Source organism: Camelus bactrianus, chromosome 25 (genome assembly GCF_048773025.1).
Source record: "Camelus bactrianus isolate YW-2024 breed Bactrian camel chromosome 25, ASM4877302v1, whole genome shotgun sequence".
NCBI classification, from domain to species: Eukaryota; Metazoa; Chordata; class Mammalia; order Artiodactyla; family Camelidae; genus Camelus; species Camelus bactrianus.
The window spans coordinates 8855664-8869623 of record NC_133563.1 but is presented as its reverse complement, the minus strand read 5'-3'; the positions used below and the strand labels follow the sequence as shown (position 1 = coordinate 8869623).

Genomic DNA, 13960 nt, shown 5'->3' with positions numbered 1-13960 from the left:
TTGCATGTCTACTCTCAGAGCCAGCCAGGCAAGCTTACGGTATAACGACAATAGGAAACAGAAGAGGTGGAGGTACAACTGAAGACCAGGCAAGCAGAAGGCTGTGGCTTTGTTAGAAAGAGGGGCCTTGGTTCAAAGCATCCAGGGCCACCACTTCAGGGAGCATATGCTCCCTTAGCCGTGTCATGAATTAACCGAATGCTCTGGAATCGTGCAGGTACCTGGACCCATCCCTCGACTCCAGGCTGATGGACTGCAGAGTGGCTGTAGATCTGATCTACATGCAGGTGAGGGTAGCCAGGGGCTGCTAGAACATAGTATCTTATCGGCCATTTGGGTTTGAAACCATTAGAGAATGTGCGTGGCAGTTAAGAATTCTACCTGCAGACCTAGAAGAGGCAAATGCATAGAGGTGGGAACTAGAATAGAGGTTACCAGGGGCTGGCGGGAGGGGAGGAGTGATTGTTTTAATGGGTACAGAATTTTTGCTGGGGATGGAGAGACAATTTTAGGTGTGGAGAGCCGTGATGGTTACACAACACTGTCAGTATTTTTAGTGCCACCGAATTGTACACCTCCAGACAGTTCAAATGATAAATGTTATGTATATTTTACCACAGTAAAAAAAATTAATTAAAAATTTAACAAAAGTAAAGTTTGGAAGGGAAAGAGTTCTACCTCCATGTTGTATTTTTTTTAATTGAAATATAGTCAATTTACAATGCTATGTTAATTTCTGGTGTACAGCATAGTGATTCAGTTATATATATATATATATATATATATTCCTTTTCATATTCTTTTCCATTATAGGCCACTACAAGATATTGAATATAGTTCCTGTGCTAGACAGTAGCACCTTGTGTCTCTCTTCTACCTCCATTTTAAGACTCTCTCTGAATTGGCAGTTGACACGTCATCTAGACTAATTTACATGAGCCTGGAAAGGATACCCCCGATCATTTAAAGTCATACATGGTCCCTAAATCTCACTTTAGCATAATTTTCTTTTTCCCTGAGCCAACAGGTTGCATACGTGCCCCCAGGGCCAGCCTCCTGGGCAAGTGACATGTGAGGCTGCACATGGTCCCCACCCGCTGCCCGTACCCCCCTTGCTCAGAAGGGCCCCAGGCTTGTTTACTGCTCTGCTGTCCTATCTTGAAATTCTCACTACTTTTTTTAACAAGTGATCTCACAGTTTCATTTTGCACTAGATCCTGCAAATTATGCAGTCGGTCCTGCCTTACTCCCTGCCTCTCAACCTCCAAAAAAGTAAATTTTGAGTTTGGCTGCCTTTCCTTTCCTGACTCACATGGTGAAAGTTCTGCTCAGTCTGGGCTGGTCAGCAGATGCTGCCTCCGTGATGCACCACTGGTTACCCCTGTGCCAGCTCCTCCCACTTCCCCAGCTCCTCCCCAGCGGTCACCAGCACGAGTCAGCATCTTTGGAGGTCTGATCTTTTCCGAGTCCTGGCTTGACAGTTCTGGCGGTTTGGAAACTTCTTTTAAGCAGAGTGGTGGGTTGAATTCCCTGCCTGTTCAAGCCCTCCCAGGGTTCTCCGTTCCCTCAGACTAAACCCCAAGTTCTGATGCACTTGCTTTATTTTCCCCTTAGCTTTTCCGCCCTTTCACTCTGTATACGTGTATATTACTTGTGTGTGTGTATACGTGTATTTTCAAATTTTTGTTTACTGTCTCTCTCCCTACTAGAATGATTTCTCCATGAAATTCAGGAATTTGCTCACTGTGGTATCTCCAGAAGCTAGAACTATTCCTGGCATGATCTTGGCATTAAGCCTTGTGATGGGTCTGGCATTGTACTAATTATTTTAAATACATTGTTTCATTTAAGCTTTATAATAACTGTCAGGCAGTTGGTACCACCTACATTTTTAAGAAGAAGAAATGAAGTTTGCTGACAAAGAACTGAGTAGGCTGAGACACAGAGGGTTTAGAAAAGGGATTTAATGATACTTATTTGCAGGTGGCTTTTACGTGGTGTTGTTCTAAGCTGCTATACTCTGTAGCTTTTTGTAAACTAAGGAGGTAGAATTGAAGAGAGGGGAGAAATGTAGGGTCAGATATCACTTTTGATGAGCTTTGCAAGGGGACAAGGAAACATTAATAGAACCTCCCTCAGTACTTCGGGGATAGCAAAAAGGTAAAGGGGTAGATTTTGATGCTTTGACTTACCAAAGAGCAGAGAAGAGGAAAAGCACATACTTCTTTAGGGGACTTTTGTTTTTGTCTTAAGCAGTTGCATTGCTTTAATGGCATTGTTTTAAGCAAGTTGTCATTTTTGGAGTGGTTTGTTACACAGCAATAGCTAACTGATACATAGCTATTCATACTGTTTTCCCTTTAGTTGGATTATGTGTGTTGTTGATACATATGTTGAATCTAATTATCATATAAAGTTACTTCCAAAAATTTACACTATGATTCTTCATGGAATGGGAGTTATTGATCACACAGAAAGGCAAAGACTGACAGTTCCCTTATATACTGGAAAAGCTAAAGTTCATCTTTGGAAAAATGACTACAGTTCCATGTTCTGTATTTTCTTGCAAAGCAACAACCAAGTGCTTTATGTTCCCAGAGAGAGGAAACTGCTCTGTATGATACTAAGATTAGGGGAAAAGACTACCTAACATGGGCTGAGCAGTGCCACAGACGGTGAGAGAAATCACCAAGTGCCTCAGAAGAAATGAAAGCAATTATCAACAGGGAGAGACTGGTGTGAGCAGCTCACGTACCACATAGGTTGGCCACGTGGCACTGTGTCAATTTAATTGACAGTGTTTTTCCTTCATGTCACACAAAATCAGGGTATCAGAAAAATCAGTGGTATCTTCAGTTTGACAAAATAGAGTATCAGCTGTGTATGCATCTCCCCCACCAGACCACCAGCCCCCTGCAGGGACCTTGGCTTTTTCAGCACCACGCAGAGAACCTGGGTGCGTGACTGAGCAGACACAGCAGACCCCAGCAGCCAGGATGTCACAGGAGGAGTCACAACCTTAATACCCATTCCTCCTTAGGTGACTTTTTAAGAGACCAAGACCAACTAGTAAATAATTTCCACAAAACTATTCTAACTTCAAAGAAGGCAAATCAAAATATCACTTATTAACTGTTTAATGTTCATGATCATATTTTTATGGCTAGAGTATAGCTTTGAACTCATTTCAGATCTTACTTTGATCCATGCATAGTCACGTTCCATGTACTTATACCCCTATTACATGAGTTGGAACACAATTTACCATTCTAAGTGTTTACTGAGGCTCAGTGCTGAGGTATCCTTGCTGATATGATACATTATTAATGGCATCTGTTTTTTTATTTACTATCGCATCCTTGATTGGGACTGCATCACCTAATTCTAATATTGTTCCTGTGGTATGGCTTCCAGAGATACATGGTGGGGAAAGCTAGGAACTACCAGCATCAAATATGATTTTTATCTGTCTTCATTAAGGAGTTGTAAAGTAGGAGCCATCACAGCTTAAAGCTGGGGAAAGATGACTTCGTGGAAAGCACACTGAATTGTAGTTTCAGAAATGCACTCTGTCCCTTGCCCTGTCACTGACTTTCTCTCTGTGTGACCTCAGGCCAATCCCGTCTTCCTTCTGGCACTAGAACTACAATGTCTCCCTGTGAAGCGACGAGACTAAACTAACACTCCCTAAGTTTTCTTCTAGCTTTAATTGACTATTATTCAAACCTTAGCTCTTTGCCTGGCAAAGTCTTCCAAAAATTGTCATTGATGTCATAGTAACCTGGGCCATTATTATTCCTTGAATTTGACTAGAGGTCCTGAGAAATCAAAAGGGGGCCCCACAATTGTTGCCTCCTTTGGGAAGCCTTCCTTGGCTTCTACAAAAAGAAAATGCCTTCCCCGTCTCTGCTCCATGGTGTTTTGTTGTGCCTGCTGTTGTGGTGCTTCCCACCCAGTGCTGTGAATACTGGTTCACACACCTGTGTCCCCTAACTAGACTCTGGATGACCGAGGGCAGAGACTGTGTCCTGGGAGCTTAGGGTACATGAATGAGTGAGAAGCAATCACCCTTTAAAAAAGATAATGCAAAAAGTTCTGATGAGCTCTTCTGATAAATAACAGTGCCATCGTAATGAACTGCTAAGGGCTACACTCGATTTTTCTAGAGCAGGTGTGCTCAGTGAAGTCCCAGGAGCCAAGGGGGCTCCCACAATGCAGATTCACTCAGAACCTAATTTTTTAAATTGCATGAAATCACATTAAGTCATGGTTTTCATGAGTGTTTCCTTCTTCTTTTTAAAAATTTGAGTGACACTAAACAAAATGGAAGATTGCCTATAAAAGTATAAGTTTCTAGATTTTCTAAAAAAATTTTGAAGGCTCAGTCAATTCTGAGCCTACATTTCAACAGGGCCACCACTGGCCCATATGATAACTTTGTACAAATTAGAAAAAGGTGCCCCTTCCTCCAGGCAGGCCCAGTCCTGCATCAGGGCCTGTGGCTTGGGAAGGGAGCATGAGCTGACCAGTAGCCTCCTAACACCCCCATGGCCCAGGGCCCTTGTACAAAGCATCCTCTACTCACACATCCCTGGCCTTGCTCTGCTCACGGCCTCAACTGCTCAGAGCCGAGTGGCCGATGCCTTGTTTAAAAAGGCATATGCTCTCCATTTCTCACCACTGTAGCCTCTGCAGAGGGCACTAGAGTATGTGTGATTGAAGCTCATGAAAACCATGACTTATGTGATTTCATGCAATTTAAAAAATTAGGTTCTGAGTGAGTCTGCATCAGCCAGTCTTCGGGGAACCATATAACTAAGTAGAGACATTTGTCTAAACTTCACTCTCTCATTGTCTGGAGTGAGGGGCTGTATATAATATATTTGAGTGATGACTTGTGAAGTCATAATCAGGGTCAAATGTTTTTGAAGGGAGTGAAACTAAAATAGTTATGTTACCTCTCCTGTAGGACTTTTAAATCTGTTATCATATTCTGTGAAATAAGTCGGATATGTGGAAGTAAGTTGCTTACATGTGGAATCTAAAAAAAAAAAGATACAAATTTTATTTGCAAACTAGGAGACTCACGGACATAGAAGACAAACTGCAGTTACCAGGTGGGAAAGGGGGAGGGAGGGATAAATAGGAGTTTGGGATTAGCAGACATACATTACTATATATAAAACAGATGAACAGCAACGACGTGCTGTGTAGCACAGGGAACTGTATTCAGTTTCTTGTAATGAGCTGTAATGGAGAAGAAACTGAAAAAATATATATGTATGTATGTATATGTATAACTGAATCACTTTGCTGTACACCTGAAACTAACCTTGTAAATCAACTACACTTCAACAACAACAAAAATTTCTGTGTTTGAGAGGCCCAGCTCCTCTCATGACAAATGATGTATCTTTGGTTAGTATCTACCTCCTTACCGCCATGACTGCTGTTTACCGTGTAGATTTAGCCATGCTTTCTCTTTGACATCGTTGCCCTGTTCTAACAGTCCTTATGGAGCTCTAACATCAGGTAGAATTCAGGAAGAAAAGGTGTTTCGTTCTTCGTGCCCATGCTGATTCCCTTCTGGTATAGCATCTAGGTTCAGCTTTGAGATCAGGTGGCAACAAGGAGAAAGTCTTGGGGTAGAATTCAGTGTCTTGGGCAATAGTAGGAAGGTTTGGTGGAGTGGGTCCAACCTGGGTTTAATCCAACTCTTGCCACTTACTGGGTCATCTTGAAGTCATAACCTCTCTGGTTAGGAAAATGTTCCTAACCCACAGAATAGTTTTTAAAAAATCAATGAGAAATTTATCTTAAAACAGTTTTTCAACAAATAGAAGTTATTTTTCTTCTCCTCTCTCAACCCATCTCCTGTCCCCCAACCTTAATAACAATGTCAAAAATCTATTCAAGTTTTCTTTCTCCTCTTTCTTTCTTCCTCCCTGTCCTTTGTATCACTGAGGGACATAGCAGATAGACTTACATTCAGACTAGGGTATATATAAGTGTCTGATAACTGGAAAAGAATTATTTGCGTGTTTGCTGTATGTAAAGCATCAGACAGGATGCACCGAGGTAAAGGACTCAGGGTCTTCCTTTGAGGGGTTGACAGTTTAACTGAGGACTAGTGAGGAACTCTTTTGGAGCATGATGTCAGCATAGCGCAGGCTAAGCCTAGTAGCTGATGAGATGGAAAGCAGTCTCAGAGCGTCCCCTGGGGCCAGGCAGGATAAAAGGGGAAAGGAGGCTGGATTCCAGAAGGAAAAGGGAAGAGCACAGAAGAAGTTCCTGAGGCTTCAGGACAGTCCAGGGGGCAGTTGTCTCCCGGTGATTTCTGCCTTTGAGGCCGGTGTTGTTCTGCTTAAACCTTCTGTGCAGATTAGGGAACAGAAGCCAGAAGCCCATTAGGGAGGTGGAGAGTGCACACACTTGCTGGTAGCAGTTACCCAAAGCTGAGCAAACAGGGCCCAACAATGTTTTCCCTTTTAATTTTTTTTAATGGTAACGTTTGTTTTCATCTTATAAAAATTTACAAATATGGAAGAACTCAAAAATAAAAGCAAATGTCACCCCAAATCTTAAATCAATTACACATCTAAACTCTCAACTTTTTTTGCTGTGTTTATTTCATGTGCTGTATTTTATTCATAAGCCCATCCATTTTCTTGACTCGTAAGTGTGCACACAGGGTCTTTCGGGTTTTGTTTTATATATTTCTTTTGTTTTCTAAAAATCAGGACCTACTCCTGAGCCCTTATTTTGTAACTTGACATTTTTTTATGTATCAATACATCACAGACTTTTCCCATGTTGTTAAATAGTCTGTATAATTTCAAATGATAGCATAACCTATTATTGTGGTTGTACCCAAACTCAATCACCTATTTTTGGGCATTTCATATAGTACTTGTTTCATAGGGTGGCTGTGATAACTGACTTTTTTGGGGAGGGAGGGGGCTAAAATAATAGAAATGTATTTTCTCACAGTTCCCTAGGCCAGAAGTCTGACATCAAGGTGCTGGCAAGGGCCATGTTCCCTCTGATGGTGCTAGGGGAGTTTCTGTTCCTTGCCTCTTCTGGTGGCTCCAAGCATTCCTTGGCTGGAGTACTATTCAGCCATAAAAAGGATGAAATCCTGCCATTTGTGACAACATGGATAGACCTCAAGGGGATTGTGCTGAGTAAAATAAGTCAGATGGAGAGAGACAAATGCTGCATGATTTACTGAAATATAAATTACATCATACATAATAATTAAATAATACATAAATAAATAAAATAAAATAAATGAACCAAACCAAACCAAACCAAACTAAATCAAACAGAAACAAACACATAGATAGAGATAACAAATCAGTAGTTAGCAGAGGGGGAGGAAGTGGGGTCGACTTTTGTTTCAGAGCAATTAGAACAATGCCTGACACATAGTAAGCACTATAAGTGTGCCTGCCACTATTAATAGCTGAAAATTTCTCAATATTTCAGACAACAATAGTAATAGCCTTCTCAATACATTTTCCCCACATCTATACTTAGCATTTTTTTTTTCAGTGGAGGTACTGGGGATTGAACCCAGGACCTTGTGCATGCTAAGCAGGCACTCTACCACTGAGCTACACCCACCCCCCTATGCTTATCATTCCTGTAGGCGGTTTTAAGTTTATATCGTCAAATCACCTCCAAAAAGTTGTACCAGTTTATGTTGCATCAGTTCTGTGTGGAACTTTCTGTTTCTCCAAACCCTTGCCAACTCTGAATATTATATATATTTTTTAGTCTTTGCCAAGTTGGGAGGCAAAAAAATTCTTTGATTACTAGTGAGGTTCAATATTTATTTGTCACTTGGAATTCCTTCTTATCAATTGCTGATACATACCCTTTGTCCATAGGGATGCTTGCAGTTTTACTATTTCTTTACCTAAATGAGATGAACTCTTTGCCACATATGATGCACTCATTTCCCCTGGTTTGCCATTTGCTTCTTAGTTTTGTTCTTGGTGGTTTTACATACAGAAGTTTTTATATTTTTATGTAATTATATATTCATTGATATGACATTTTGCCTTTGTATCTTAGAAAGCTATTTCCGATCTCAAAACCAGATTAAAATACTCACCTTTTATTTTCTTCTGGTTCTTTTATGGTTTTTATATTTGAATCTTGAACCTCTCTGGGCTGATGTGGTTGGGTGGTGTAGGGGAAGAGCTACTTTTATTTTCTTTCCCAAGTGCTGCCAGTTGTCTCCAAACCATTGAGCAATTGCTTCCCACATCCAACTCATTTAAAAAGTCATCCTTCTAACATGCTAGACCTTTATATATGTCCATTTGGGTCTGTTTTTATAGCCTTTTATACATAAGTGTGGGGTTTTTTTTTTTTTTTCAGATCAATTCATTTCTGTTAGGTTTGCTAATTTTACAACTTACATTATTTTAAGGCAATACAGGACATTGAAAAAGAATGGGCCAAACCCACAGAGGAGCAGAAGCAGAAATTAGAAGCTCTCCGGAAAGAAGACAACCAAACAAAGGTGAATGAAATATTGCACCAAGAGAAATCTCTTGGAAGGGAGTTAAAGAAACATTGGAATTGAGCTGTTTCTGTAATTTATAAACCCTTCAAGCACCAAAAATGGGGCTTTTTTAAAAAAAAAAAATGAGACTACCTTCATTGATTTTCCTTTTTATGAAATTAATAAAGGCTTACTGTTTAAACATTCTAAAAAATACAGACAATATATTGTGAGTCCTTTGCCAAGTTAATTAATGTAGACCCTCAACGTTATTTTTAATGACACAGACTATTCCATTTTATGGTTATGTTATCATTCAGCTATCCAATTTCCTATTATTGGAAGTCAGGTTGTTTCCAGGATTTGCTGCTATAAATCACTTTGGCAGCGAGTGCCATGAGGCCCAGGACTGAGTCTAATTTATACATACCCTGTGTATTCCCAACATCTGGTGTGGTTCCTGGATGAAGGTCCCTGAACATGCAGCCAGCATCCTGTCTTTGAATATACATTCTATTTTCTTTTATTCTTTAGGATGTATTTCTAAATGTCCATTTGTAAAGTTTCCATGAAGATGGTACCAACTGACATACCCTGTTTCCAAGCAGTGGATATGAAATCTGACAAACAAGATATATTTTAGCAGAGGAAATGGCCCTTGCTTCATTGGGTTGTCTTTTTAAAACAATTCTTTATACTTAACAAATGTTCACCACTAAAGCATTGATTTTTGAAGAAAAAGCAAACAAAATTTAGAGGACTCATTTATACTTAGGTTGATGTAGAAAGTAATTCTTCAAAGTCTGCAATATTTTGAAAATTTTATTGATGAACTGCAAAAAAAAAAAAAAAAGATGGAGGAGAAAAAGCATATACTGCCAAAATTTAGTATTTCCCTGCTGGGAATTCCACCACAGCTTTGTCATGGAAATTTTGGAATTCAACTTCTCTGTGTATTTGTCAATTTCTGTAATTACAGCCTCTATTTTGATGGGTAGCATCTTGCTGCTACTTTGGATACAGTTACCAATTCTAAGGGCATTTCTGCTCTATAAACTTCTTAATTTAGTAAGAATATTGTTTTTAACTATGATGCTATGCTGTGCCAAAATGTGTATTTTTGCCACAAAACAAATTTTATTTTCTATGGTGAATATTTCCCATGATTTTTACCATACTGTTTTACTAGTGGTCTTTTGAAAACTTTACTTTGAGTGCATGGATTTAGTCCTATAAACTTTTTCTGCATGTTGTTCAAACTCAGTGCTTTAGTGGTTGGCCAAATCTAGAGAAGGAAAAAAGAACACAGTGAAGTAGAGGCCATTTCTTTTGTTAAAATATGTCTTGTTTGTCAGACTCATATATACTGCTTTGGGACAGGGTATATGTGGGGTTTTTTTTTTTTTTCATCTGAAAAAAATGGAACCATTATTCAAGTTATCTTAAATGATTTTCTCTTGAGGCATCTAAGAATACTGCTATAAAACCGGCATTATTTAAATGTTTGTGGCGTTCTGCTAATGGAGTCAACACACGAACAACTATTGCTTTATGTTAGGTACATGTACAAGAAAACTTGGAGTTGACAAATGAGTGAAATTAATTGAAAGGAGCAGTCATTTGCTCTAAATCAGAGAGAGGGGCTAACTATGGCCCATGGGCCACTGTTTGTATAAATAAAGTTTTATTGGCACACAGCCACCCTCATTAATTTGCCTATTGTCAAAGGCTGCTTTGGTGTTGGAGCAGCAGCGGTAAGTAGTTGCAATAGAGACCACATGCCCACAAAACTGAAAATATTTACTATGTGGCTCTATAGAACAGTTTGCCAAATCCTGATCTGAACGAAAATTTATAAATATCTTCTGCAGTTATACATGTTAAATTATCTTTTTCAGGTACAGTCTTTTTAAAGGAACTGATTTTCAAGTAGATAATCCTTTTAGGTTTCTGTCTTCCAGTTTTCATATAATCCGTATCAGTGCACCCCCTTTGAATAGCAGATGTCAGCAAGCATTTTGAGCAAGTTACTTACTCGTCATTTCTTAACTTCATTTAAAATACTTTCATCTCTTTTAGAGCATTGCAGCCAACGGTTTATTACAATTTTTTTGTGTTACTAAATAATAAAATAAACAATTAAAGATTTATACTATATAATAAATGAGAACTTTTGTAGTAGGAGCCGTGAAACTGCTCTGTGGCAAGATCACCCAGCCCCCGTCCCCACCCTGCCCAGGTAGCATTTACTCACAACCTGTCATTTCTGATGTTTCCCACTGACCCAAAAGGAAGCCTAGCAGCTTCATGCAGCTCCTCAGTTGAATGAATGGGCTGCAGCACAGTAAGCAGGTACGACGTGTGGCCGGAGGGACAGTGGCCTGGAATCCTTCTGCCACCTTGTACCAAGAGTCAGCCATCCCTCACCACATATGTCTCAGCACATTTCCCAGGTAGCTCTTGAAAGAGAGGTGTAAGTTGCCTTCTTCAGGGGAGGACTGGAAAAGAGGCAGGTTGTTACTGCGTGGTCTTCTTTCTGACTTAACCATGTGGTAAAGTGGGAACACTTCTCTGAACACACATCTCTCACCCCATCAGGCAGGAGCCTGCGGAAGGCTAGAAGAACAAGCTGGAGGGCATTAAACTGATATCAGGTGACTTGAATGCAGTCGTTAATAACCACTTTGTTAGAAAAATGACAAGTCCTCAACAGACATTAACAGGACAGGATGCCAGGACTGTGGGTGTGGACTGCATCTATCTTCTGTTCTTAAGTCACATCATAAGCAGAGGGAAAAGCTAAACCTTAGACATCACATGAAAGTGTTCCGTTGGTGCTTTGGGGCGTGGAACCCCACCAAGAGAGCAGATTCACTCTTGCTCTCTCCTCATTGCCATTTACAAAACCCCTGTCTCTGACAACCAGCACCACCAGTATATACAACAGCCTGTGAAAATGAACTGCTTCCCTCCTACCTTGATCTCAGCTTAGTTTAAAAAAAAAAAAAAGCAGCATTTTATAGGCACACTTTTTGTTTGTTTTGCTGCTATAATCTTCTGAGATAAAATCCTATCTACTCATTTGATTTCATTCTACTCGTTTCTCCCTTCATCATTCACATCGACTATTTTCATTCCCACTGTTCCAAGCACTGTAGCAGGAGCAGGGACCCACCATGAACTTGGGCAGCCCCTGTTGTCAGAGAGTGAAAGGGGCATTGCCTTCATTTATATCCTCCCGAAGAGAAAGGTGCTTTCACTGTGACTCCATTCTGTGTGTGCTGTCAGAATGGCGGTACCTCCTGATGTGAGATTTTCGTCCTCCTCAAGTGGTCTTCTGCTTCCTCCACCCCCAACCCCTTTTGGAACAGTTTTTGGAGCTGTCCCAGGAGGTTCGGCACTATGGATATGTGCAGCTGGATCCCTGTACCTGTGACTACCCAGAACCGGGCTGTGGGGCCGTAATCTCTGTTGGCAATAACGAGATCAGCTGCTGTGTCACCCTGCCTGATAACCAGACCCAGGATGTCATTTTCCAGATGAACAGAGTGAAGTGCTGGCAGGTCACTTTCCTTGTGAGTATCTTAGCACCTCGCCGTACCCATGATTTAAAGCCTCCACCCACGATTTAAAAATCCTAGTGTTCTTGGATGATGACGTTGGTACTGGGGAGAGAGGGCTGCCTTTTGAATCTGAACCTTGAGTGGACTGGCGTCTAAGCCACAGTGAGCATCACCTAGTGGTAAAACCTGTCTATTATCTGGTACCCAAGTTCCCCACCCGTAACAGCAGAGACACCAGTCTTCCCAACCTTCCAACCACAGACTTCTCTACTGCTTGAAGGATGTCTAAAGTAATCACACCACTTAGAAATAACAGCTACCGTTATTGAGCACTTAATACGTACTCAGTACTGGCAAGACCTCTATGCTTGGAAACTGGACGCTGACCAGCCGAGCTATTCTTAACAGTCCCTGGCATCACACCTACACTGCTGTCTCCTCCCAGAGAAACCCTTCTGATCAGATTTATTGAGTGCCTACTTTGTACCAGGTGCTGTGTGGGCAATGCCACATCTGCTATTTAATTAATTTCTAAAATAGAACGCAGTGAGCTAAGAGGGATTGTCTGCTTTACACAGGAAAGAGAGGTTAACTAGTAGAGGACAAATGCACCCAGGTGCTAAATCCACAAACCCCCGGGATGTTTTAGCTGGCTCACTGCTAGGTCACTCTGTGACATTTGATACGATCAACTGTCTTCCTTCCCAAAACTCCCCCTCCTTCATCCCTTAACTTTGTGGGTTGCTCCTCCCTCTGACCATTCCTAAAATGCTGGTGTTCTCTGGGGTTCCATTTCTATCATTTTTCCTCTACGTATTCCCTGAAATCAATTACCCAGATGCCTGTCAAAAGGTCCATAGTTCCTACTGAATTCTGGACATCTTCACCAAGGGTTTTATAGACGCCTCAATTCAACCTTTCCCCAAACCAGTCTCATTCTTTCCCTCTCACACCTGCCCGAAGCTCCTTCCTCTCATGTCCATCCCAGGCTCCCTCCTCTCATGTCCATCCTAGCGTTCTTCCTCCTGTGTTCCCTGTCTTCGTAAGTGGGACTTCCGTGACTGCCCTTTAATTGCCAAACCATCAATCCTAAAACCACCTCTGACTTTTCTCTCTTACCTCGCATGTTTAATTGCTGACAGAGGCCCAGCCCTTCTGTGCCCCTGCTGTCCCTCAGGACTCTCCCGTCCCGCCTGCCCTCACAGCTTGGCCTCAACACTTCCTGCCTAGATGAAACCTAAGGGTTCACCAGATGATCTTCCTTATGACTGTGGTGATGGTTTCCTGGATATATGCATATGTCCAAACTCTTCAAATTGGGTACATTCAATATGTGCAGTTTTTGCATATCAATTATACCTCAATTTAAAAACACACACACATAAAACAAGGTTATATATTGATCAGCTGATGAAAATGTTGTAACCAGAGGTTCACAGGAACCTAGACCTGTATTTCCCCTTGGGCTGTGTTTCAGTCCACTAATTCAGTGCTTATGGTGACTTTAGAGAACATGACTACTGTAACTAATAAGAACTGACTGCGTTTGAAAACAGAAACAGACTCACAGATGTAGACTACAAACTTGTGGTTGCCAAGGGGGTAGGATGGGAAGGGACAGACTGGGATTTCAAAATTTGTAGATACTGACAGGCATATGCAGAACAGATAAACAAGATTATACTGTAAAGCACAGGGAAATATATACAAGATCTTGTGGTAGCTCACAGAGAAAAAAATGTGACAATGAACATATATATGTTCACGTATAACTGAAAAATTGCGCTCTACGCTGGAATTTGACACAACATTGTAAAATGACTGTAACTCAATAAAAAAAGAAAGAATTGACTATGTTTAGGAGGTGAAAGTATAAATAAAA

At 40.9% G+C, this 13960-nt stretch overlaps 1 protein-coding gene across 6 annotated transcripts in view; it reads left to right on the top strand.

The window, feature by feature from the left end:
* Positions 1-13960, top strand: part of SNX31 (sorting nexin 31) — a 62661-nt gene that overhangs the window by 35483 nt on the left and 13218 nt on the right. For 5 of the 6 annotated variants that reach the window (XM_045517220.2, XM_074352623.1, XM_010955776.3 and 2 more), the window contains 3 exons: positions 218-287; positions 8441-8533; positions 11887-12090. In XM_045517220.2, the coding sequence (XP_045373176.1) occupies positions 218-287; positions 8441-8533; positions 11887-12090 (367 nt within the window). The remainder of the gene's footprint in view (positions 1-217; positions 288-8440; positions 8534-11886; positions 12091-13960) is intronic. The other variant, XM_074352624.1, reaches the window with a different exon arrangement.